Below are 24,832 nucleotides of genomic sequence, written 5' to 3' on the forward strand. Positions count from 1 at the left end.
TCTGGGGCCTTTTTTGTCCTTTCAAGAGCTATTAAGCAAATTTTGAGGGGTCTTGATACCATTTTGCAGCACGTTAACAAAACGCATTCTTTACAGAAAAACAATCTGGTGCACCAATGAATTCAGTGAGAAACAACCTGAAATTGAGAACAGATGTTTTATTTATTAACCTGAGTGCTGACAGACAACTTTACAAAATGGAGGGCAACACATTTAGATCAAAGAGACAGCAATATACATTTTAATAAGTGTAATTACACAAGTCTGCACAGCATAAAACATTGACAAATATGTAGCTTATCAATACATATTACATCATATGAATAGACAATCAATCTAATACTGTATGTATATCACAAACTGCTTGTGCACATTCTGAATTATTTTTTTCTCAAATAATGCTATCAAAGTGTGACCGAACCCTCATGTTTCATTACAGTATTTACATAATCTGCAACACACACACAAAAACATCATGCGTTATATGGTCTTTGTTCATTTGTAAACAGTGACTGGTAACATGCAGGATGATCCAAAGCTGTAACACAGAGCTGGCAAAATCGTCCCATATTGAAGAGCAGCATCCCACAGCTGTCATGTATTTTAGTGCTACAGCTGCTACCCCAGCAGCCTCACCCTCCTCCCATTCACATTGAATAACTTCTCTACCTACAAATTGGGAAACAAGTGGGTAGGGTCCACCACAAATCAGCCTTCTTCTGTATGACTGCCACCTGAAAAAGCTGTGTACAGACAGTTACTGATTTCCGCCAAGCAGATTACACCACAAAGTAAGAATCACATGGTATCAATCACAAGACTCGTGCAAAAAGCAAAACACTGACATCCGCAACAATAAGAGTTTTCCTCCCTTGAAATTGAGCAGTGTTTTACCTGGGGTTCACATACGTTTTTATCACTGGTCTTGAAAACGTAAAACAGAACCACCACTTTTGATGGATTCATTTTAAATATCTACGAATCTCTCTTTTAAAGAAAAAAATGCTGAAATGACGTGTTCGACATACGAGGAATTTGCCGATGTTTAATTCACACACTTTCGATGTGCACTGGCCTTTGTGAACGAGCTTTTTTTTACAGGGTGTGAGCAGTCATTTTCTCACTCATCTCACTCCGGTGCTGAGTTGGTGGGTGGAAGGTTCCGCTGTTTAAAGTACTGAGTGACCTGCTGAGGCAGCTCTGCCAGGACGGACTTGGCGAGGGTCTCCTTAGGGGCCTGCGTGAAGGAGAGAATAGGCAAACTTATACATTGCTGTCGATTGTTCAAAAGACAACTGTTACTTTGCTTTACATAGGATGTAAAATTTTGGAAGGAGACTGAGAGGATTAAAACTACTGTACTTGTTTTTTTGTTTACAGAACTGGACTGTGTCAATTTTCTCCTCTTTAATTCATTTGTGAATTACATGCAATGTTTTTAAATGCACCAGAGAATGTCTGCTTTCAACTGCATCAGAATAACACACCCAGACTATTCTTTTGAAAATCAAATTGCCCTTGCTTGGACAGTACACAATGACTTTTAACCAGTCATTGATGGTGGAATGGTTCACTCCCCTGGCTTCCATCCAGACATTGTAGCTTCAGTTCCCACTCAGTGACATGGGAGTGTGAGAGGTTGACTTTCTTTATGTGCACTCTGATTGCTGGCAACCAGTCGAGGGTGTACCATGCCTCTCGGCTAAAAGTCAGCAGATGGAGCCTGTCACAGCTCACTTTAGGCAAAAAGCAGACAACAGTATGGACTACTTGGAGTCAACCACAGGGCACATACTGGATAGACAAACGGTTATCACTCACATTCACACCTATGTGAAGTTTAGTGTCTTCAGTTTAACTAACATGCATGGTTTTGGGATGTGGGAGGATGCCAGAGTACCAAAAGAAAAGCTACGTATTTTAAGGGAGAACACAAACTCCACACAGGCTGGATACAAGATTCAAACCCAGAAGCTCAGAACTGAGAGGCAGACGTGCAAACTAGACAAGCACACATAAGGCGGACGTAGTTTTGTCCAAACATCGAAGTAGGACTGAGGGTGAAGTATCACCAGTGACCTCTGAAGAATAGCACATTATTACACGTGGACTTGGGCAACTATCAAAGTTCAATGCTGCGCACACGCTCAAGAGACATTGAGACTTTTTTTTTTTATTCTGTCATTTTTACCACTGTTAGGGTTCTATATTCATAGACTGCGCATTGTGTGCTGTAGCGCAAATTGTGCGCATCTTGGTATTTGTGGCAGTGCACTGCACGTGTTTCCCTATTTGGCAGATTGGTCTGTGCCCAGCTGGGCGGTGTCGGCGCAGTTGGGGTGTGTCCTTTGGTTTCCGCCTGGAGCATGTGACATTTTGGTGACTGAGGGTTCTATTTTCAGTGATGTATCTTAATTTTTGTGCAAGCGCAAGACTCGCTGCGCATTGGCAGACCCGGTGGGCAGGGTGTGCCCTGCCTTTGGTGAATCTGATCAGTGTACATGCAGGCAGAAAGATGCGAGGTCGTCGGACGTGTGTGGTGGATGACAGATTTATTTAAAAAGTGGGCATCCAAACTTCTTAATCTTTGAAGAGATCAATTCATTGAATGCATTATTATTTTAGGTCCGCTGGCATATTTCAGTTGCTAGCTATTTTTCACCAGCTCATTCTGTATTTAATAAAGGAATACCGCTAAGGTCCATTGCTCCAGCCTCGCATGGATCTCTGAGACCTCTTCCGCATATACACTATATTGCCAAAAATATTCGCTCACCTACCGTGACTCACATATGAATTTGTGAGAGTTTCTTTAATTTGAACATTCTCCTGGCAACCGCCAAACCCAGACTTGTCCATCAGATTCCCAGATCGAGAAGCGTGATTTGTCACTCCAAAGAAAGCGTCTCCACTGCTCTAGAGTCGAGTGACGCCGTGCTTTACCACTGTATCCGACTCTTTGCATAGCATTTAATGTATGGCTTGGATGCAGCTGCTCAGGCATGTTCTTGAGCTAATCTGAAGGTCACATGAAGTTTCGAGGTCTGTAGTGATTGACTCGGCAGAAAGTTGGTGACCTCTTCACACTATGCTCCTCAGCATCTGCTGACCTCACTGCGCCATTTTACGTGGTCTACCACTTAGTGGCTGAGTTGCTGTCGTTCCCAAACGCTTCCACATTCTTACAATACGGTCAACTGTGGAATATTTTGGAGCGAGGAAATTTCACGATTGGACTTGTTGCACAGGTGGCATCCACGCTGGAATTCACTCAGTTCCTCTTTCACAAATGTTTGTAAAAACAGTCTGCATGCCTATGTGTTTGATTTTATGTACCTGTGGCCATGGAAGTGATTGGAACACCTGATTCTGATTTGGATGGGTGAGCGAATACTTTGGCAGTATAGTGTATGATGTCACCACATGCGAGACTATTTTAAAGGGTATGCAATAAGCCGCTTTGATTGGAGAGGTTTTAAGCTGCCTTTGTTACAGTGGCGGTTCTAGTGGGGGGTGTCTAAAGGGTGTGGGGGAGGGGGCTTGGGCCTAACACTGGCCCCCTGTTGACAGCCATCATCTGCCATCCCAGTTGACAAACTGGATAGGATATGACTGTTAACAGTCAGTCAAAATTTGTGATCTGTAACCACCCCCACACCCGCTACAAATGAGCTACAACCACGAGAAAAAAAAAAAAAAAAGTCATCAGTGTTTCCGCCGATGGGCGCAGACAGCCCCTCTGGTAAAATACACCACTCCGTGCATCTGCGAAAATACGACAATCCAGTCTAAAGCACCCCTCACAGAGATGCGTCACGCGCCGCGTCTGATTTGGCCTAGTCAGGAAAATAGAGCCCTCAATGTCACAAGTTAGACTTTACACAACTTTAACCCCAATCAATCTGGGTCCAAGTTTACTGTGCCTCTCGCCCAAGTCAGATGGAATGGGGTCCAGCTCACTTGTGAAAGTGGACAAGTGCTGTAGAAAATGGATGGATGGAGCAGGTAAAATAAATTCAAAATGACCTCCTGTTTAACACATTCATGTGTTAATAGAAACTGTTGGCAAAATGGCAGACTCTTTGAAGTCATAATTTAAAAGGTAGAATGAAGACTGTCAGGCGGTGTCAAATCCAAAGTCGTTCATGAAATCTTCAGTGCTATTTTTGCTTCTTTTACTGTATAAATGTCTAGTTATAATAAAACAGTTGTTATGGCAACATTCACAGTAACCTTGAAGTGTTGCCAGATTACAAGCATGCACTTTATCTAACCTCTAAACCATGCCTTTCATATCTCAACGCCCATTGAGCTTGGAAGATGGAATCATGAGCCAACTGTAGTCTCCTATGAGTCCAGGAGCTTCTCAGACTTGTACCAAGTGTGCTAATGTCAAATTTCCCTTTCATTTCTACTGTCGAATGTATGATTGACACAGTGTGGGATTTCACTTATGACTGATTCTCAGTAAAACACACTCAAATGTTGTTTTTAAAAGTGGCTAAGTTTCATAGTGATCGGAGAACAGTATAGGTTCACTTTTTTAAAAACATTTTAAATTTATTTTTTATGTGGGTAGTTTGTGGAGACAATCTTTGATCAGGCTTTCATTTGATAATTGTTGGCACTGGGAAATTCATATTGTATGTACCCTTACAAAACGAGTACATTACATGCCTTTTACCTTTCTCTGTTGAATGTTTTTAATGTTATTACTTTTCAACCAGTCCAGCGTCTACCACACCTCTCGCCCAAAACCAGCTGAGATAAGCTCCAGCTCACCCGCAACCCTAATGAGGTAAAAATTAATTTGTGGATGGATTCACCATATTCATTCCTGCAGAACAATAATATATCCTGATATGTCTTTAATATTGATGGCACGGTGAACGAGTGGTTAGTACATTAGCTTCACAGTTTTAAAGGTTACGGGTTCGAATCCGGGCTCTGATCTTCCTGTGTGGAGTTTGGATGTGCTCCTCGTGCTTACAAGAGTTTTCTCTGACAAATTCACACATTTGAAAAACATGCATGTTAGTTTAACCCAATACTTTAAATTGTCCTTGGGTTTGAATTGTTGTTTGTCTCCATGTGCCCTGTAATTGGCTGGCGACTAGTCCAGGTCTATCCCACCTCTTACCTGAAGTTAGCTGGGCTTGACTCCAACTCACCTGCGACCCTTGTGAGGTGAAGCGGAATATAAAATACATGGATGGATCCAAGGATGTCTTTATTTGGTGTATAACCTTTAATTTTGAGATCAAAATCACATGGTTCTGTTCAATTTTCAAGCGCCACGTTACCAACCAAGTATGCCAAAGTGTAGCATAACAGCTTTACTCTAACCCAAAGGACATAGCAGTTTTTTAACCCACTAATTAACATTTTAGAGAACATCTCGAACCATTTAGTTCCAGTCTCCATCCTGCATACTAAACCAACTGTCAGTGCCCAGCTTTTTATGTGGCTTACTGGGGTAGTTCTGAAAATATCACACTAATTGGAGTCTTGGGGCACCAGAAAGTCTGTTCTTTTACAAAAATTTAATGACAATGTATTAGTAGAATGTCACTCAGTGGAGTGCAGACCATCATCATGGATGAAATGTCAAAAGTGGGGGCAAAAAAAATATGTGTAGCATATTTTGCATTCATCCATCTGTCGGTTGGTTCGTAGACTACTCACTGGTTCATGGGTGATGATGAACAGATCTTACCATTTTGATTCTGGCAGGTGAACAATTCCTACAGTGCCATAGTAACAGCCAGTAAAGCTACATTCCTGTATCCACGCCTTAATCCAGATCCTCACTGAACTATAATGGTTTCTTGGGTTTTGCATTTTTTGGTGGAATCCTGATAACTTTAGCAGTCCTTCTGTTTTACTAAATACTGTTGTGAAGGTAATTTATAAAATGACAAAGCTAGTGGTGAAGCCAGACCTCTAGTGGTTTTTGGTACATGCAATATGTGTGGCGACACAGGGCGGCATTTATTAAAAAATGGTATGTGAATTGGTTTTCTATTGACATCATGAAATGTAAATCATTGTCGTGTGTACGGGGAATTTTCACCCTCTTGAGGAGACAGGTTTTGGAAAAAGAAATGCACGAATGGAAATTTCTTGATTATCTGCAAAAGAATTACTGTACAGTATTTAAAAGTTTTATGATGCAAGTTTGACCCTTAAAAAAGAAGAATTTACTTCTCACTTGGGACATTCATTCGAAATCTGAACAAATCGAGAGTGGAACTGATTGGCTTGAGTTTCGATTATCTCCTTTTTCATCCATGTGTTTTGCATTGATCAAAAACCCATGACACAGTAAACCGGTGCCAGGAAATGGTTGCATAGACCATGAAACTGTTGAGTCCTTAGTCAGAAGTGAATACTCACATTACGAAAATCTCTAAAGGGAACAAACTGCACAATGTCTCGAACAGCCTCCTCCCCTGTGTTGGACCTCAACACACTGGAGTCTCCATCTAAAAACTCCATGGCAGCAAAGTCCGCATTGCCCACACCGATGATGATGATGGACATGGGCAGCTTGGATGCCTCAACGATGGAATGACGTGTCTCATCCATGTCACTGATGACGCCGTCTGTTATAATGAGGAGAGTGAAGTACTGCTGCACAGAGAGAGTAGTGGAAGGAGGAGGATTTAAGAGAGAGAGAGAAAATCCCCAAATTTGATTTTCAATTGGACTTTTGTAAGTTCTTCACTAAGATGGTCAATTACAATTCTGATGATTTCTGATGATTGACATACTGTATGTACAGTGGATATGGAAAGTTTTCAGACCCACTTAAATGTTTCACTCTTTGTTATATTACAGCCATTTGTTAAAATCATTTTTCTCCTCATTAATGTACAGACAGCACCCCATATTGACAGAAAAAAAACTTAATTGTTAAAATTTTTGCTGATTTATTAAAAAAAACAACAACAACTGACTAATCACACAGCCATAAGTATTCAGACTCTTTGCTGTGATATATATTTAACTCTGGTGCTGTCATTTTTTTGGATCATTCTTAAAATGGTTCTCCACCTTCATTGGAGTCCAGCTGTGTTTGATTATACTGATTGGACTTGATTAGAAAAGCCACACCCCTGTCTGAAGAGGTCAGAGACAGAATTGCCTGAAGAGGTCAGAGACAGAATTGTGGCATGGCACAGATCTGGCCAAGGTTACGAAAAATAATTCTGGTGCACTTAAGGTTCCCTAAGAGCACAGTAGCCTCCATAATCCTGAAATGGAAGATGTTTGGGACGATCAGAACCCTTCCTAAAGGTGGCCGTCCGGCCAAACTGAGCAATCGGGGGAGAAGAGCCTTTGTGAAAGAGGAAAAGAAGAACCAAAAGATCACTGTGGCTGAGCACCAGAGATGCAGTCGGGAGATGGGCAAAAGTTCTAGAAAGTCAACCATCACTGCAGCCCTCCACAAGTCGGGGCTTTATGGCAGAGTGGCCCGACGGAAGCCTCTCCTCAGTGCAAGACACATGAAAGCCCGCATGGAGTTTGCTAAAACACACATGAAGGACTCCAAGATGGTGAGAAATAAGATTCTCTGGTCTGATGAGACCAAGATAGAAATTGTGGGCCTTAATTCTGAGTGGCATGTGTGGAGAAAACCAGGTACTGCTCATCACCTGTCCAATGCAGTCCCAACAGTGAAGCATGGTGGTGGCAGCATCATGCTGTGGGGGTGTTTTTCAGCTGCAGGGACAGGGAGACTGGTTGCAATTGAAGAAAAGATTAATGCGGCAAAGTACAGGGATATCCTGGATGAAAACCTTCTCCAGAGTGCTCAGAACCTCAGACTGGACCCAAGGTACACCTTCAAAAAAGACTGACCCTCAGCACACAGCTACAATACCAAAGGAGTGGCTTTAGACCAACTCCATGACTGTTTTTGAATGGCCCAGCCAGAGCCCTGACTTAAACCCAATTGAGCATCTCTGGAAAGACCTGAAAATGGCTGCCCACAAATGTTCACCATCCAACCTGACAGAACTGGAGAGGATCTGCAAGGAGGAATGGCCGATGATCCCCAAATCCAGGTGTGAAAAACTTGTTGCATCATTCCCAAAAAGACTCGTGGCTGTATTAGCTCAAAAGTGTGCTTCTACTAAATACTGAGCAAAGGGTCTGAATACTTATGGCTGTGTGATATTTCAGTTTTTCTTTTGTTTAATAAATATGCAAAGATTTCGACAATTCCGTTTCTTTTTTTCTGTCAATATGGGGAACTGTATGTACATTGTGGGAAAAAAAAATACTTAAATGATTATAGCAAATGGCTGCAATATAACAAAGAGTGTAAAAATTAAGGGGGTCTGAATACTTTCCGTACCCACTGTTTGGAGTGAATGTCTGGAAGACAATACTGTACATTTGATTAGGATGAGAGTCACACAAAAATCCAGTAAAGAGGAAACATAAAAAATTAAGTGAAAGCACTTATGTATTACAGCAAATTGGGCTCCATTAACACCACAGACCACACCATCTGTTCTTGGAAAGAAAGAAGATGGTGGTATTAAATGAGACTGAAAACAAACTAAGGCGAAATCAGGAGAAATGGGGGTGTGGCTTCAGTATCAACCTTCTGCTTGCACAATATACAGTATAAATAAGCAAATTAAGCAGTTTTGCCAGTGAAATGATGAAGAGTATTGGATTGAAAAATAAAATCTAAGCACAGACCAGAGAACTACAATTGGTAAGTAGTGTTTCTGTTTCTTTGTTACTCTTCATGATGCAGTTGTGGGTCTGTCTCCCTGGACCGAGACCCCATGTCCCTGATTAAACATTACATACCATTTCTTGGCCTGGACTGACTCAGTCCCCTCCCATCATTCTAATACATGTTGCTCTTGGTTTGACATGTCATAAAAATTTCATTCCAGATCTTATTCGCCTTTCTTTTAAATGTGACTGTGTGCTTCACCACCAGACATCCAGATGTCCTCATTTTGGCACCTATTTAGGTTTACAGTAGCAACTGGCTATTAAATTTAATATTTATTGTATATATGGAGCAAAAGTTGCATAAAAAATATATATATTTGTGCAAAAGTTTCGTTAGATGTAGACTGGTAATGCAAATCCAGAGAATGCAAAGGTAATATTTTTTTTTTAATCTATCTTTGTGTTCATAAAGAGTGAATGATCATTTAAATTGCAGTGTTGCCAATGTACCAACGTATAACATCATCTATTTTCTGATTCTCATTTCTTCCTCTTGTATTCTGATTCAAACTACTGTATGCTCCAATAATGTGTTTGTTGCTATTTTGATATTTGGATCGTGCTGCTGTTAAAAACCCATTAGTTAAGTTCATGGCAGTAAAACCAAAACAAGTCTAACAGCAATAAATCAGCTATGACCTTGTTCTCAGGAAGAAAATTGGTAGTGGGGTAAGGTGAACGTACGAAACTATTTTATGGTATGAAAAGACGTCATGAAGACAGATGCTGACTGAACTCGGTTACGTTTCATGTTACACATCAAGAGTGGGTTCTGAACCTTGTATCTCGACAAACAGCAACTCTGATTAAAGAATCATTGTCACGCAGAGCCAGGATCGTTCACACACTGTGCCATGCAAACTGCTTGAAATGCCAGGTTCAGAGAGAGTGTGTGTGGTAGTACAAGTATTGACAAATTATATAAATATTGTGTGTAATAATGTGAAATGACAGGGGAAAAAGTATTGAACACGCCAACTGGTATTTATTACTTACAAAAGCCTTTGTTTGCAATGACAGCTTCAAGATGCCTCCTGTATGGAGAAACTAGTTGCATGCATTGCTCTGGTGTGATTTTGGCCCATTCCTTCACACAAGCAGTCTTCAAATCTTGAAGGTTTCGTGGGCTTCTTTTATGGACCTTGAATTTCAGTTCATTCCATAGATTTTTGATTGGATTCTAGTCAGCTGACTGGCTGGGCTATTCTAGCAGCTTTATTATTTTTTTCTTTGAAACCAATTGAGAGTTTCCTTGGCAGCATGTTTTGGATCATTATCCTGGTGAAATGTCGACCCTCGTTTCATTTTCATCATCCTCGTAGATGGCAGCAGATTTTTGTCAAGAATGTCTCTGTACATTTGCCCATTCATCCTTCAATAATTTGAAGTTTATCAGTACCATTTGGTGAAAAGCAGCCCCACACCATCATGTTCCCATCTCTGAACTTCACTGTTGGTATGGTATTTTTAGAGTGATATGCAGTGCCATTTCTCCTCCAAACGTGCTGTGCATTATGCAAATTTATGGTGGTATGATTGGCTTTCCACTTATGTATTATGGCCCCAACTGTGCTCACTTGAATGTTCAGAACCATCGATATGCACCTGTAACCAATGCCATCGATATGTTTTGCAACAATTACTTTGCGATAGTCTTGAGACAGCTCTTTGCTCTTAGCCATCATGAGACGTGTCTTGAATCACACCTTGGCAATGAGTCCTTTTTGTAGGCCATCAATTAGGACTGAACGAGCAGATATTCATTTGCACTGACAAGGGGCTGGATTGCTGTTTAAATTATTAATAGAGTTTAGGTCTTGTCTTGGCTTTCCATGCCTTTTTGCACCTCCCTTCATGTGCTCAATACATTTCCCCTGTGTCATTTCCCATTTTTACACACAACTTAATTGTGGAACTTATTTGTTCTACTTTCTTTGTATGTATGGATTACTTGGGTTGTTCCCAACATCTGTTGAATTCTTCAGGTCAATAGCACCTTTGGAAGTATATTTAGTGAGGAAAAATGGTGACGTGTTAAACACTTATTTCAGCCGCTGTGTCTGATAAGGGGGGATTGTGAGCTTGTCAACCACAGCAGAGTGTGTGCATTTGTTAAGGTTCTTGCTAACGATTTCAGAGTAACTAACTCTTGATTAAAATTACATAGACTTTGTCTGGAGAGGTTGTAGTGAATTTGGAGTTTAGTTTTTCTCCATTTACATTCTGCTTTCCTACACATGGATTGACAGGCCTTTACCATCATAGTTCTCCTCCATGGTGTTTTAGGTCAGCTCAAGGTTGTCTCAGTTTGAAGAGGAGCAACAGCATCTATGACATTTGAGATTTTCCAGGTGAATTTATCCAAAAATTCATCAGCTGTCTCTGCATTCACTATTGGTGACACAGCTATGGTCTCCATAAACTTAACACTGGTACTCTCATTTATGTACTTTATTTTTTTTAATAGGGACAGAGGTTGCCTGAATTTTTGGGGTAGAATTTGAAATTCCCAAAAAAAAAAAGATCAGAAATAACCAACTCCTTAATGTCCACTGATAAAATCTCAACATCCTTGGAGATTACCAGTTCTAAGATGTGAGTTGGACTCTTTAGTGTGAGTTGGACTCTTTATGTTGAGAGAGGTCAAAGGTGCCAGTATTGCAGACTGTTCTTTGGAATTTGTTTCCGTGCTATTGTCAACATGAATGTTAAAGTCTCCCGTTATGACAAAATAGCTGTAGTCAGTACAGATAACTGACAGCAGTTCTGAAAATTCCTCCATAAATTTTCCGTTGTGTCTTGGAGGTTTACAAATTTTTAAAACAATTACCTTTGGTTCACCCTTTACTAAAAAACAAAACAAATCTTCAAACGAGCTGAAATAACACAATGCAATTTCTTCACACTGAAATAATTATTTTAAAATAGCAGCAATTCCACCGCCTTTTTCTAGCCTATTTCGACACTTGTTTATGAAACAATTTTTTTTTGGAATTGCCTCATTTAGAATGGTGTTACAGCTACATTCTGTCAACCACATTTCATTGAGTAAGAAGTCTAAATCATAGGTCGCAATGATATCATTAATCAACAGTGATTTGTTACCCAGTGACCTGATATTGAATAGAGCTAATTTTACAGAGATAACTGTAGACAATGATTTGTTTGGTTTACATTTTATACTCACGAAGTTTGTAGCTCTACTTTTGTTTGTACCTGATTTCTTTAACCGACTTTCTTCCATTTTCAACACCGGTTATCCTGGTTAGGGTCATGGGGCACTGGAGCCTATCCCAACTGACTTCGGGCGACTCCACTCTGAACTGGTCGCCAGTCAGTCGCAGGGCACATATAGACACGGACAACCATTCGCACTCACATTCACACCGTCACTGAGTGGAAACTGATCTCACGCTGCCTGCACCAAAGTCAGGCGAGTGCACCACTACACCATCAGTGACTCTAGCCAACTTTCTGTCCCTTGTAATTACAGGGATAAAAAAATGCCTAAGAAGCATGATAATCCAAAGATTTTAGAATTCAGTGTTCATTTGTACCCCAACAGTAACATTTAACCATTTTCAAAAGTAGTTCTGGTTTTAAAGAGGCTCCACACAACTGAAATAGCTTTGATGTAGATGAGCTACTTTTTTCATTTATTGTAGCTTTGCTTGCTACACTTCTCTCGCAGTGTACGGAAGCTACATCTAACGTTGAATAGTTTGTAGTTTAAGGGCCTATCTCACTGGGTGAGACATTGCCAAGACCGCCTAGATTGATCAGTCGTGGCAACTCTGGGAACCAGGTGACCAAAATAATGCTTGCGGTCTCACCAAGATATCTGGGAGTCTCCAGACAATGTGACAATTCAGCCGAAGTCATTGATAAAGGCCTATATAAAGTATGTATACTGTATATATTAAGTAAATATATACCGTAGTATATTACGGTGTGTGTTTGTGTGTGCGTGCTGCGCGTGCGCTGTGCTCAGCCAGTGGAGGACAGACACGTGTAGAGTCCTGTGAGGAAAACGCTTCAACGTCCATAAAATCCAAAATATTGGTGCTATCGTTTCCATATTTTCAGAGGTTGAAGTGGGCATAGGTAGAGATATCCTTGATAGATTTTAGTGACTATTGCGCTCAGTTTTCTGACATGAAGCGACATTAAGCTTTTTCCATATGAGGAAAACTCTTTACATCCATAAAATTCAATATATTGGGGCGATCATTCTGATATTTTCAGAGTTTGAAGTGGCCAGGCCATAAGTAAATAAATTTGGGTGACGGTTGATTGCAGTTTTGTGATATTAAGTTATGCTAAGGTTTTTCTCGAGAGTGAGCATATGGAGAAGTCACCAAAAGGTTTCTAATGAAATCGAACATGTTCGAGTTCACTGCAACTCCCTGGAAAACCCGGCTAGTCTCCAGGAGACATCACGGCGACATTTCCACAATCAGCGGAGACTTGAGTCACCATCAGGTCGCCAACTTGTCGCCACGCCACTGAGGTAAGGGTCTTAGGTCACTACATTTTCCAAGTAGCTTGGCCAACACATGTATCTTAACACATTAACACAATATGTACGATATCTTCTATACATTTTATTATTATTGGTATTTTTTGGGGAACCACAGTGAACGAGTGATTTAGCACATCCGACTCGAAGTTCTGAGGTTGGGGGTTCGAGTCTGGGCTCTGGCCTTCCTCTTAGTAGTTAACATGTTCTCCCTGCGCTTGTGTGAGTCGGCCTACTCCGGCTACCTCCCACAATCTGAAAACATGTTTCTTTGTGTTAATTGAAGACACCAAATTTTCCGTAGGTGTGAATAGTTTTTGGCAGCGATTTCACATTGAATCATAAGTTCATGGCATCACATAGTGTGCTGAGTTTCTATGATGCAATATAGCAGCACGTTTACAGCCAATCAAGCTACCTGCTTGTATCTAATAATTTAAAACAAAAATGGCAAACTGGACGAATGACGAGAGAGTTGATCAAATTATGATGGGCATGGCCATGTTTGTGTGACTGTAGTGCCAAGAGGTACTCAAGCAGTATTGAAAAGCATTTTTTGTTTCAGCGAATTCGGAATCGTTGATAGGTTTGCGAGAGTCAGTCGCCAGCTGTAATTTGTTTGTGGAGTTCAGTCGCATTGCTCGGTGTGTGCCTGGCAGTCTGACCCAGCTACATATGCAAACACACAGGTGTGCTCAGGCTGCCACATAACATTTTCTGTTAGATTCTACCAAACTGATATAAAATAATTACAAAAACAGAGTTTGTGGCAAAATGATCCCAGTCAAAGAAACAAGCAGGGGGAGCCCGGTGTATTGATTTCTATTTTACGAGTTATTTCTGAAAATGGCAACATCCCCATTTTTGGTACCAAATTTTTACCTTTTAATCCTTTGCCCAATTGTTTCTTTTTCAAACGTACCTTAATTCCACATGTATTTACCCCCATCTGATGACGTAATTACAATTATTAATATAGGTGTCATTTTTTACATTACTAACCTCACCTATGTGTAAGCAAAAATGTGTTTGGTAGGTAGGTACTTAATAATACAATCAACAGTCTTCTTAAATTTCTAAAAAATTAAATAAAAATTATGTAACAACCAACACAGCATTCCTGCGAGGATTCAGCATTTTGTACTGTCGTAGGGAGCCTTTACTGTTGCACATTTACTAAACATATAAGTGAAATGTGATTGTTGTCACTTACCGCCGCCTTTTCTTGTTGCAGGGCCTGGGCTGCAAAACGGGCTACGTGATTAATAATTGGAGCAAAGTTTGTTGGCCCGTAAAAACGGATGTGGGGAAGACAAGCAGAGTAAGCCTGTGCAATACCCTCCACACCTAGTGAAAAAAAAAATGCAAAACTCTTGCATTAACATACTGATACATATCTACAACCTTGTTATAAAATATATTAGGTCTAGAAATATTTGGAAAGTAACTTTGTTTTTGTTTGTTTGTCTTCTGTCACAGTTGATTTAAATTAATAAAATGATGATGCAATTAATGAACAGACATCCAGCTTTAATTTAAGAGGTTTTCACAAACATGACGATTTCACGAACTACAGACATGGATTTCCAAACCCTATGAAATTCATCAATTTGAATTGCTGCATCAAGGCAAAATTCACTGCAATTTTGTTCTTGTCAAAAGTCTCCTAGACATCACAACATGCACTCTAGGTTGCTTTGCCTATTCAAAGACCAAAAACATGTATGAAGAACTTAAAGCTTTTTGCAAATTTGGATTTGGCAGATAATTGTGTCTTGTATACTGTAGTTTGATGTTTAGAAACAAGCACGGTATTTGGAAAGAATAACAAAAATAAAGTCCGTATTTGGATAATGTCCTGTTTCTGTCACATTGAAATCAGTAATGCCGGTAATGCGCAACTCCAAAATACATTTTGAATAACGAGCAAAGTAATGCGTTACTTTTCCCGGGAAAGTAATTAGACGACAGTTACTTCTTCAAAGCAACAAACTTTACTTTTGCATCAACACTGTCTCTCACCAATCACTAATTTGATGCTGGTGAGTTGAACAAAGAGCAGTCTAGGTGTGTAAATGCATCTAACCGACACCGCTCATTTTATAAACAAATTGATGAAGCGATTGGGAAGTGATTGTTTATTACACAGTGACGGTGCCGTACCATAAAAGTGCAAATAAATGCACGTTTTCACTGCCGCCACACTATTTTTGTTATTTTCCTTAGTAAAAAGTATTTGATTGTTGTTGCTTTTTTATTTTAGATAACTGTACTGAGAATGGTGTGCTTGTTCACATTTACATATAGTACTTACTGTACTGTGTTGGCATGTCAAGTCTGCACTAAGTTGCTGATTTAATGTGGCTTCAACTACACTAATATTTAAGTTATTGGTTCATGCTGATGACATCATTCTGTAACTTGTGTGGCGTACATTACCAAGTAATGGGTTCGGTTAAGCTAATGCTTTTTTTTGTACCTACCACTTGGCAGCTGCTGAAAGTAAATAAAAAGATACTTTTTTCTTAGTTACTTTTGAAATCAAGTAATCAGTAAAGTAACTAAGTTACTTTTAAGCTCGAGTAATCAAAGTAACGAAGTGACCTTTTCAAGGTAACTGTGGCAACACTGATTGAAATCTTACACAACTCCATTATACTGTATGTCTCAGCAGTTGATATTCAAGTTGATTAGATTTGCCAGTTAACAAAATTTACATCTCACAAATTTCTGATGCTCTCATGGGGAATAGCAATTTAAAAATCAGCCTTAATAATAAATATGTTTTTGTAATGAGAGTAAATGAGTTAAGATGGCAGTAAGGGCATTGCAGTTCATGTCTGATATGGTATTTAAATAAATACACACACACACACACACATGGTATGGTTGTTAATATTAAGAATGTTCATAAGTCATACCCAGGCAACACTTGTGAGTTACTAAATATGTAAAATCATGTCTTTAAATAGTTACTATATCCTGTATCTAGGGGTGATCAAACATGTTGGTTTATGCTGTTAGGTAATGTTACAAAATATGGATTATGTATCATATATTTTTCAAAATGCTAATTTTGTGTGGTTAAGCGTCTGGCCACAAGAGAGAGAAGGTTTTAAGTGAACAATGTGTGACTGAAGTTTGCAGTGGTGTGGAATTGCACTGCATCATACAGAGAAGTGTTTCTCATATTTTGGTAACCTCAAAGCTTCATATGGAATCAAAACATTAGACAGGTCTCTGTATGTTGCAGCTCAATTCTGATCCACTGCAAATGACACAGGCATTAATAAACATGTTAAAGTCATGACTGACAATGCCAATTAGGACTGGACATTACTTGCAAAAGAAAATGTTTTTTTTTATACAGTACTTGTGTTGGCTCTAATTACAGTAGATTGTGTGCACAAGTGGTTAAAATGTTGTGATTGGTTGGTGTAAATATCACTTAAATAGTTGCAAGATAGAACATATTACAAGAATGCTGGAGAAAGGGCATTGCCTGGATCTGTTGCATCAATAAATACCTGAACAGAAAGGGTTTGTGGAGTTAAAGTTGATTGCAAATTCATGTGACACCTAAAAAGACAAGAAAGACTAACTCAGATTCAAGAAAGACGAACTCAGATTCATATTGAAATTCACTGTTAATGTATTCTTCTATTTTTATTTTGTAAAACTTCGCTCAATTTCTCACACGGTATCACTGTGTGCATGTGAGCGTGAGAGTGTGTGCTCATCTCTCCGATGGGTTGACAATTGCACAATGATTTCAGTATGCAAGTATAATGTTTACAGTTTTATGTTTGCACATTATCGTACACTGCTGTTATACTATAATGACATTGCACAATGTGTTAATTTAAAAACAAACGTATCTATACTGCACACACAATCTGTATGTACACCCAAGCCCAACAGATGCACCAACCTTCCAGTCCGGTGGGAGTTGGGCTCCAAATCCCAAAGCAGGAAACATTTTGTCCCTAATGAAGAAATCATGACAACAGATTAAATAAAAGTAAAGTTTTAGGGTTGTTGTTTTTTTCAAATCTAAATTCCACACCCTATATTTAGAGAACTGTGGAAATTATATAACCGGTTTCAAAAAGAAAGGCTATCATTGATGTATAAACAAATAGCAGGTTGCCCAAAAAAGTAAAAATAAAAACACATTTTGTAAAATAGCCTCTATTCATGTAGTACAGATACTTTTTTTTTTTTTTTTTTTTTTTTTTTTTTTTTAAACCTGTCGTGTCATGCAGAATGATGGATCTGTTTCTGGAATAGTTTTGCTGTGCAACACGGGAGTTTGAAATACTCCCTCTGCCTACTTTGTATTTGGAAATACAGCCGGACAAGGGGACAGACTGAGGGAAAGAACGGCCAAGGGGAATAGGCGTGCGAACCACAGCAGAACAATCGTTACAGTCAAGATATTTGACCACATGTAACGTTACAAAATCATGTTCTATTTTTGTGGATGGAGGGGGACACCCAGTGAGGACATGGAACAACTAATCAATAGGACAAGATTAGAGAGGACAGAAAAGGAAAGGGCAGGATATGGGAAATGAGCAAGGCAATGCTCCTGAGTGGTGCGGTGGGATTTTTTTTTTGTGTGTGTTTAAATTAAACACCTGGAAGAACCTGTTTGTTGATATCTTAATGGAGTGATTTCCAACCTTTATGGAGCCAAGGCACATATTTTACAATTGAAAAATCTCACGGCACAACAACAAACAAAAATGTCACAAAAAGTGGATACATTAATTACTGTATGTACTTCCTGCTATCTAATAGCAAATATTTATTTGTTCTGTCTGTCAATATGCCTCACTGGCATAAATAGATGAATACATTATTTCTTGGAAATAAATAATTGTTTGAGCAATTAAGTAAAATGTTATCATTTCCCACGGCACACCTGAAGAGCGCTCACGGCACACTAATGTGCACCAGCACACTGGTTGGGAGTCACTGTCTTAATGTAACCTGTGTTATTATTTGTGGTCCCAGCACAAGCAGTTAAAGCCTATAGCGTATCTATGGAACTTATTAGTGAAAGAACACCATATCACATGCATGTTAGGTCAACTGGTGTACGGAGTTGCTGAGCCAGCACATTAAGGAAGGGTGACCCCAGCCACCTCCACCCGTAACGGGGGGGCAAAGCCAGCGAGCCCATCCCGCGGCAGACCCAGCAAGGCAGCGCGCCGCTCCGCTGCCACCATCCCTGCCACCACTGGAGAGAACGGGGATCCCAACCACCAACAGGACCCAACGCAGGTGCCAGCTGCTACCAGGCCCCAGGAGTCAAGCCAAGAGAAATGTGAATACCTACCACCCACCCTATTACTATGGTTACCAGGTCCCCGACTGGCAACCATTATCCCTGTACTGTGAACGTGTGTGGTGTCTGTATATTAAAATTGGGGCGATAGGTGGGGGTGAGGCGAGATGATCATGGGGCAATTATGACCCGCAACTGTCACCCCCACCCAGGCCAACCAGCTCCCCAAAAGATGTGCGAATGTATGTGGTGTATTAAAAATCTGTGGGGAAAGGCATGGGCGGCCAGAGAGCAGGCCGGAGTGCTGGAACATCTGGCTAAGTGTCCTCCCCAACACGACACTGCCCTCCCGCCACTGACTGGTGTATGATGCATTAAAACTGGAGGACGGGCAGGGAAGAGAAGCGGGGTGACCAGACTGGAGACCAGCACAGATGTGACAGGACCCGGCCCGGTGTCCGCCTCATCATGCCTCGTGCCAGCTCCCCTTGGGACCCTGAATGAGATGTGAATTTGTCCAATGTACGAAATCTGTATAGCGTGAATAATAAAAATGTGCAGAGTCTGTGAAGTAAGAGGCTAGACTTCTGCGAGCCCAGCCCAGCCGGCTGGAAGACCACAGTGAAAATAGAGGCAGCCCCTCCCCACTCTAGAGCTAATTCTTCCCCACACAGGGAAAGGGAAAAAGGAGGACACAGGCCTGGGGTGCAGCAGCACAGTCCCAGCCCCCTACCCGGAGACCAGGACGAGGCCCCCAGAGTGGGGCCAGCGGGCACCTACCCGGCACCCTTGGATAAGCTGTAAATTACAATGTTTGACAGTGAGTATGTATTTCTGCAGAGTAATGCCCAGTAATTTGTATACTTTTGGAAGGAGTTTTTTTGTTTTGTGGGAGTAGTTCCACTATTTCCTGAACAAAAACACGTAGGTCTAAATTATTCACGTGTGTTGGGAATCTTTTTTATGATGGCTGTTCTTCCACCTGTAATTTGAAATTCTTGGAATAAACTTTTACATGACATGAATGCATTATTTTTGAATAAGTGATGTAGGTGATCAGTTCCTCTTTGTTCCCATGTGCTGCAGTACAGGGGTATTTTGTTAATCTCAAAATCAGGATTGTGCCAGATTGGGGAGGAATGATACGGTGCTGATTGAGATTTTTCCCACCAAGATGATAAAGCGGCTGCAGTAATCAGAATCAGAATCATCTTTATTTGCCAAGTATGTCCAAAACACACAAGGAATTTGTCTCCGGTAGTTGGAGCCGCTCTAGTACAACAGACAGTCAATTTACAGAACACTTTGGAGACATAAAGACATTGACAAAAAACAATTGTGCAAAAAGATGCAGAGTCCTCTAGCACTTAGAGCAGTTCGAATGACTAATATTGCAATAGTCCGGTGCAATGACCATTGTGCAAAGGGCGCTGAGACTTCAAGGAGTGTATGCGGTTTAAAGTGACGAGTAGTGCGATCATCTGGGACAATGTTGGTTGTGCAAATGTTACAGATACTTCTCAATCAGTGTGCAAATGGAGCAGATGCTACTCTGGCATGAGTGGCCAGTATATGCAAATAGTGCAGCATGGCGAGACAACTACAGTGAGTGCACGAGTAATACATAATTGGCCTCACAGAAATGTGACAACGAACTCAAGTCAAAAACTGCCATCTTATTGTAATGGAATTATAAGTTAGGTGTTTAAGAAGTTGATCGCAAGAGGGAAGAAGCTGTTGGAATGTCTACTAGTTCTAGTTTGCGTTGATCGGTAGCGCCTACCTGAGGGAAGGAGCTGGAAGAGCTGGTGACCGGGGTGCAGACGGTCCGAGAGGATTTTGCACGCCCTTGTCTTAGTTCTGGCAGCGTGCAAGTCCTCAATGGTGGGTAGGGGGGTACAGACAATCCTTTCAGCAGTTTTGATTGTCCGTTGCAGTCGGAGTTTGTCCTTTTTTGTAGCAGCACCAAGCCAGACTGTGATGGAAGAACACAGGACTGATTCGATGACCGCTGTGTAGAACTGTCTCAGCAGCTCCGGTGGCAGGCCGTGCTTTCTCAGAAGCCGCAGGAAGTACATCCTCTGCTGGGCCTTTTTGAGGACGGAGTTGATGTTGGTCGCCCACTTCAGGTCCTGAGAGATTGTAATTCCCAGGAACTTGAAGGTCTCGACGGTTGACACAATGCAGCTGGACAACGTGAGGGGCAGCTGTGGCGAAGGATGCCTCCTGAAGTCCACGATCATCTCTACCGTCTTGAGCGTGTTCAGCTCCAGGTTGTGTCGGCCGCACCACAGCTCCAGCCGCTCTGCTTCCTGTCGATATGCAGACTCGTCACCGTCCTTGATGAGGCCGATGACAGTGGTGTCATCTGCAAACTTCAGGAGCTTGACAGTCGGGTTTGCTGAGGTGCAGTCGTTCGTGTAGAGAGAGAAGAGCAGCGGAGAGAGGACACAACCTTGGGGCACCCCAGTGCTGATGCTGCGTGTGGATGAGGTGGCCTCCCCCAGCCTGACCTGCTGTGTCCTTCCCGTCAGAAAGCTGTAAATCCACTGGCAGATGGCAGGTGAGACGCTGAGCTGGAGAAGCTTGGTTGAAAGGAGTTCAGGGATGATGGTGTTGAACGCTGAGCTGAAGTCCACGAACAGGATCCTCGCGTAGGTCCCTGCATTGTCGAGGTGTTCTAGGATGAAGTGCAGTCCCATGTTGACTGCATCATCCGCAGACCTGTTCGCTTGGTAGGCAAACTGCAGGGGGTCCAGCAGGGGACCTGTGACACTCTTGAGGTGGTCCAGCACGAGACGTTCAAAGGACTTCATGACCACAGATGTCAAAGCGACAGGCTTGTAGTCATTCAGACCAGAGATTGCAGGTTTCTTGGGGACTGGAATGATGGTGGAGCGTTTGAAACAGGATGGAACTTCGCACATTTCCAAAGATCTGTTGAAGATCTGAGTGAAGACTGGAGCGAGCTGGTCCGTGCAGACTTTGAGGCAGGATGGGGATACATGGTCCGTTCCTGCCGCTTTGTTAATCTTCTGTTGTTTGAAGATGCGTCTCACATCCTGTTCATGGATGGTTAACGCAGAAGTCAGAGGTGTGGTTGTGGTCGCGGGTGCGGCCGGGTGGGTGTGTGGAGTGAAACTGTCCTTTTCAAATCTGCAATAGAAGGTATTCAAGTCGTTGGCTAGTGTGCTATTGTTCTCAGCTTGGGGGGATCGTCGCTTGTAATTAGTCAGCGATTGGAATGCACGCCAGACTGATTTTGAGTCGTACGCGCTAAACTGTTTTTCCAACTTTGCTGCATAGATCCTCTTTACAATGTTAATTTCTTTAGTAAGCTGGTTTCTAGCTCGATTATACAGGGCCCTGTCCCCGCTCTGATATGCATCTTCCTTAGCTTGGCGAAGCTGCTTAAGTTTAGCAGTGAACCACGGCTTGTGGTTGTTGTCATATTGTTGTCATATTCTTAAAACAACTGTGGCGTTTCAGACTTGTGCGGATAAATGTGAGCTCTGAAAGTTTGGTGCTATTGCAGTCTATCTGTTCTAATTCCAGCCAAGGTTGTTGTTCAATATTTGGATGTAACCATTTAATGAGGTACTGTATTTGGCTAGCTGAGTAATAGTGTTTGAAGTTGGGTGTGTCAAGTCCCCCTTCTTTTCTGGAGGGTAGCTAGGCTAGATCTATTTTTCTTATTTTAGAGTAAAATTCTAAAATGGCAGAGTCTGGCATTTGGAACCACTTTAACATGGTTTTGAATTGGATTATTGAAAACAAATAGTTAGATTGAGGTAACATTTTCATTTTTACTGTAGCTATATGCCCTACAAGTGAGATAGTTAGTTGATTCAGTTTTAAATCATCACAATTTTTTCCAGTAGAAGTACGTGATTTGTGATGTGCTCTACAAGTTTTGCTGAGATATTAAAATGGCTAGATATTTGATATTCCCTGTCGGAATAGGAAAGTTTGGATTTTGGTCCGCTGGATTCCATGAGTTAGTCGTTATTGGGAGTATTGTTGATTTGGACCAATTGGTAGAATATTCTGATAATTGTACGGATACTAGAAAAAAAGATTCTGGTGAAAGTAGTAGTACATATTCAACTGTTTTATTTAAGTAAAATTTAAGAAGTACATACACTGCGCTTGCATAGGAAAGTGAATATTCATTTTTACTGTTGATTATATACAATCATATAAGTAACACAAAAGAAAATCACTGGATACTTTTCTGCAAGCTAAATTCAGATAGGGTAATCAGCACTATACTGATAATGTCCTGCAACAGCAATACAAAACAACAAAATCATAATGATAACTACTGAAACCTGTATGTGTACCTGTATGTTTGTTTGCTTTTTCGGATTAGTCTGATAATTTTTAAAACCAAAAGAACTGGGTAGGTTTTCACAAGACACGGCATATTTGCTATGACTCACTCTTGTAGCTGACATCAAAACATTCTTGTGAATAAGGCCATGGATGTGGAATATCACCTTCTCCAAATCTGTTGTTTCATTGTCGTGAATGCCAGAGAGATAAATCCATACAGAGACCTCATCTTCTGAATTGTATGTTAACATCGCCACTATTATAAATGTTTCAAATTGGAGCGATCCGTAAAATACCGCATTCATTTGCTGGTTAGAGATGTACCAACTGTTTTACACTCAAGGCCAAATCCCATGAGATTAAGACTGAACAATGATGAGATTAAGACTGAACAATGATGAGATTAAGACTGAACAATGATTTTTTTCAGTGGCTCGAGTCTGAGCCCCTCCCGGATGACCAAGCTCCTCAGCCTATCTCTAAGGGAGGAAACTCATTTTGGCCGCATGTATCCGCGTTCTTGTTCTTTCAGTCACGACCCACAGCTCGTGACCATAGGTGAGGGTAGGGACGTAGATCAACCGGTAAATAGAGAGCTTTGCCTTTTGGCTCCGCTCTTTCTGCACCACGACAGACCAATACAGACTCCCCAAAACTGCAGATGCTGCACCGATCCGCCGGTTGATCTCCCGCTTCATTCTTCCCTTTCTCGTGAACAAGACTCCAATATACTTGAGGGAGCAGGATCTCTTCCGACCTGGAGAGGGCACTCCACCCTTTTCTGACTGAGAACCATTGTCTCATATTTTGAGGTGCTGATTTTCATCCCAGCCGCTTCACATTCTGCTGTAAACCGCTCCAGCGAGAGTTGAAGGTCACAGATTGATGAAGCTATCAGAACCACATCATCTGCAAAAAGCAGAGAGACAATGCTGAGGCCCCCTCAACACCTCGCCTACAAATTCTGCCCATAAAGGTTATGAACCGAATTGGTGACAAAGGGCTGTCTTGGCGGAGTCTAACTCTCACTGGAAACATTTGACTTATTGCCGACAATGAGGACCAAACTCTGACACCGTTCATGTAAGGACCAATCAGCCCTTATTTGGGGTTCCAGTACCCCATATTCCCGGAGCACCCTCCACAGGGGAAGATGGTCGAATGCCTTCTTCAAGTCCACAAAACACATAAAGACTGGTTGGCATTGAAGTCCCCCAGCAGAACAAGAGAATCCCCAGTGGGATTACTCTCCAGGGACTCAAAAAATGGTGGGTACTCTGAGTTTGAGTTTGGTGCATGTGAACAAACAACAGTCAGGACCCCGTCACGCCACACAAAGACTTTGGGAGGCTATGCTCTCATCAACCAGGGTAAACCCCACCATACAGGCACCGAGCTGGAGAGCATAAGGTATGACGACGCCTGCTCTGCGCCTTTCACAGTGGGCAATTCCGGTGTGGCAGAAAGTCCAAACCCTTTCAAGAGGACTGGTGAGTGGGCCCAAGCCATGTGTCGAGGCTACCCGAACTATAACTCGTCAGAACTTCTCGACCTTGCACACCAGCTCAGTCTCCTTTCCTGCTAGAAAGGTAATAATATATATTATTAAAAATAATATTTCACATCCTCAGAGGATTGGCCCGCCATCAGCCATCCATCGCCCAGCTCTCTATTCAACCAACCCTCTTGGCCCTCACATAGGCCCTCCCACATTGTTTCCCAGCTCTCTATTCAACCAACCCTCTTAGCCCTCACATAGGCCCTCCAACATTCTCTCTCCAGACTGGGCCCGACCAGGACCCATGGTTGCAGGCAGGCCCACTATTGAGGTCCACCTTTAGGCCTTGCTCCAGAGGGCGGGGGGGCCCGGTGCCCTGTGTCCGAGCAGGGGAAACTAGGTTCCAAATATTGCCTTCATCATAAGG

At 41.6% G+C, this 24,832-nt stretch overlaps 1 protein-coding gene across 1 annotated transcript in view; it reads right to left on the reverse strand.

Moving 5' to 3' along the window:
* Window positions 1-237: 237 nt before the first annotated feature.
* The window catches only part of cpne2 (copine II), a 63,491-nt gene continuing 38,896 nt past the window's right edge, over window positions 238-24,832 (reverse strand). Inside the window, exons 14-18 of the mRNA XM_061676490.1 lie at window positions 17,211-17,265; window positions 16,807-16,858; window positions 14,493-14,626; window positions 6,397-6,633; window positions 238-1,237 (exon numbers count right to left, since the gene is read on the reverse strand). Of these exons, the coding sequence (XP_061532474.1) occupies window positions 1,130-1,237; window positions 6,397-6,633; window positions 14,493-14,626; window positions 16,807-16,858; window positions 17,211-17,265 (586 nt within the window). The 3' untranslated portion in view covers window positions 238-1,129. The remainder of the gene's footprint in view (window positions 1,238-6,396; window positions 6,634-14,492; window positions 14,627-16,806; window positions 16,859-17,210; window positions 17,266-24,832) is intronic.

This window comes from Phycodurus eques, chromosome 5, assembly GCF_024500275.1.
Source record: "Phycodurus eques isolate BA_2022a chromosome 5, UOR_Pequ_1.1, whole genome shotgun sequence".
Taxonomy (NCBI): domain Eukaryota; kingdom Metazoa; phylum Chordata; class Actinopteri; order Syngnathiformes; family Syngnathidae; genus Phycodurus; species Phycodurus eques.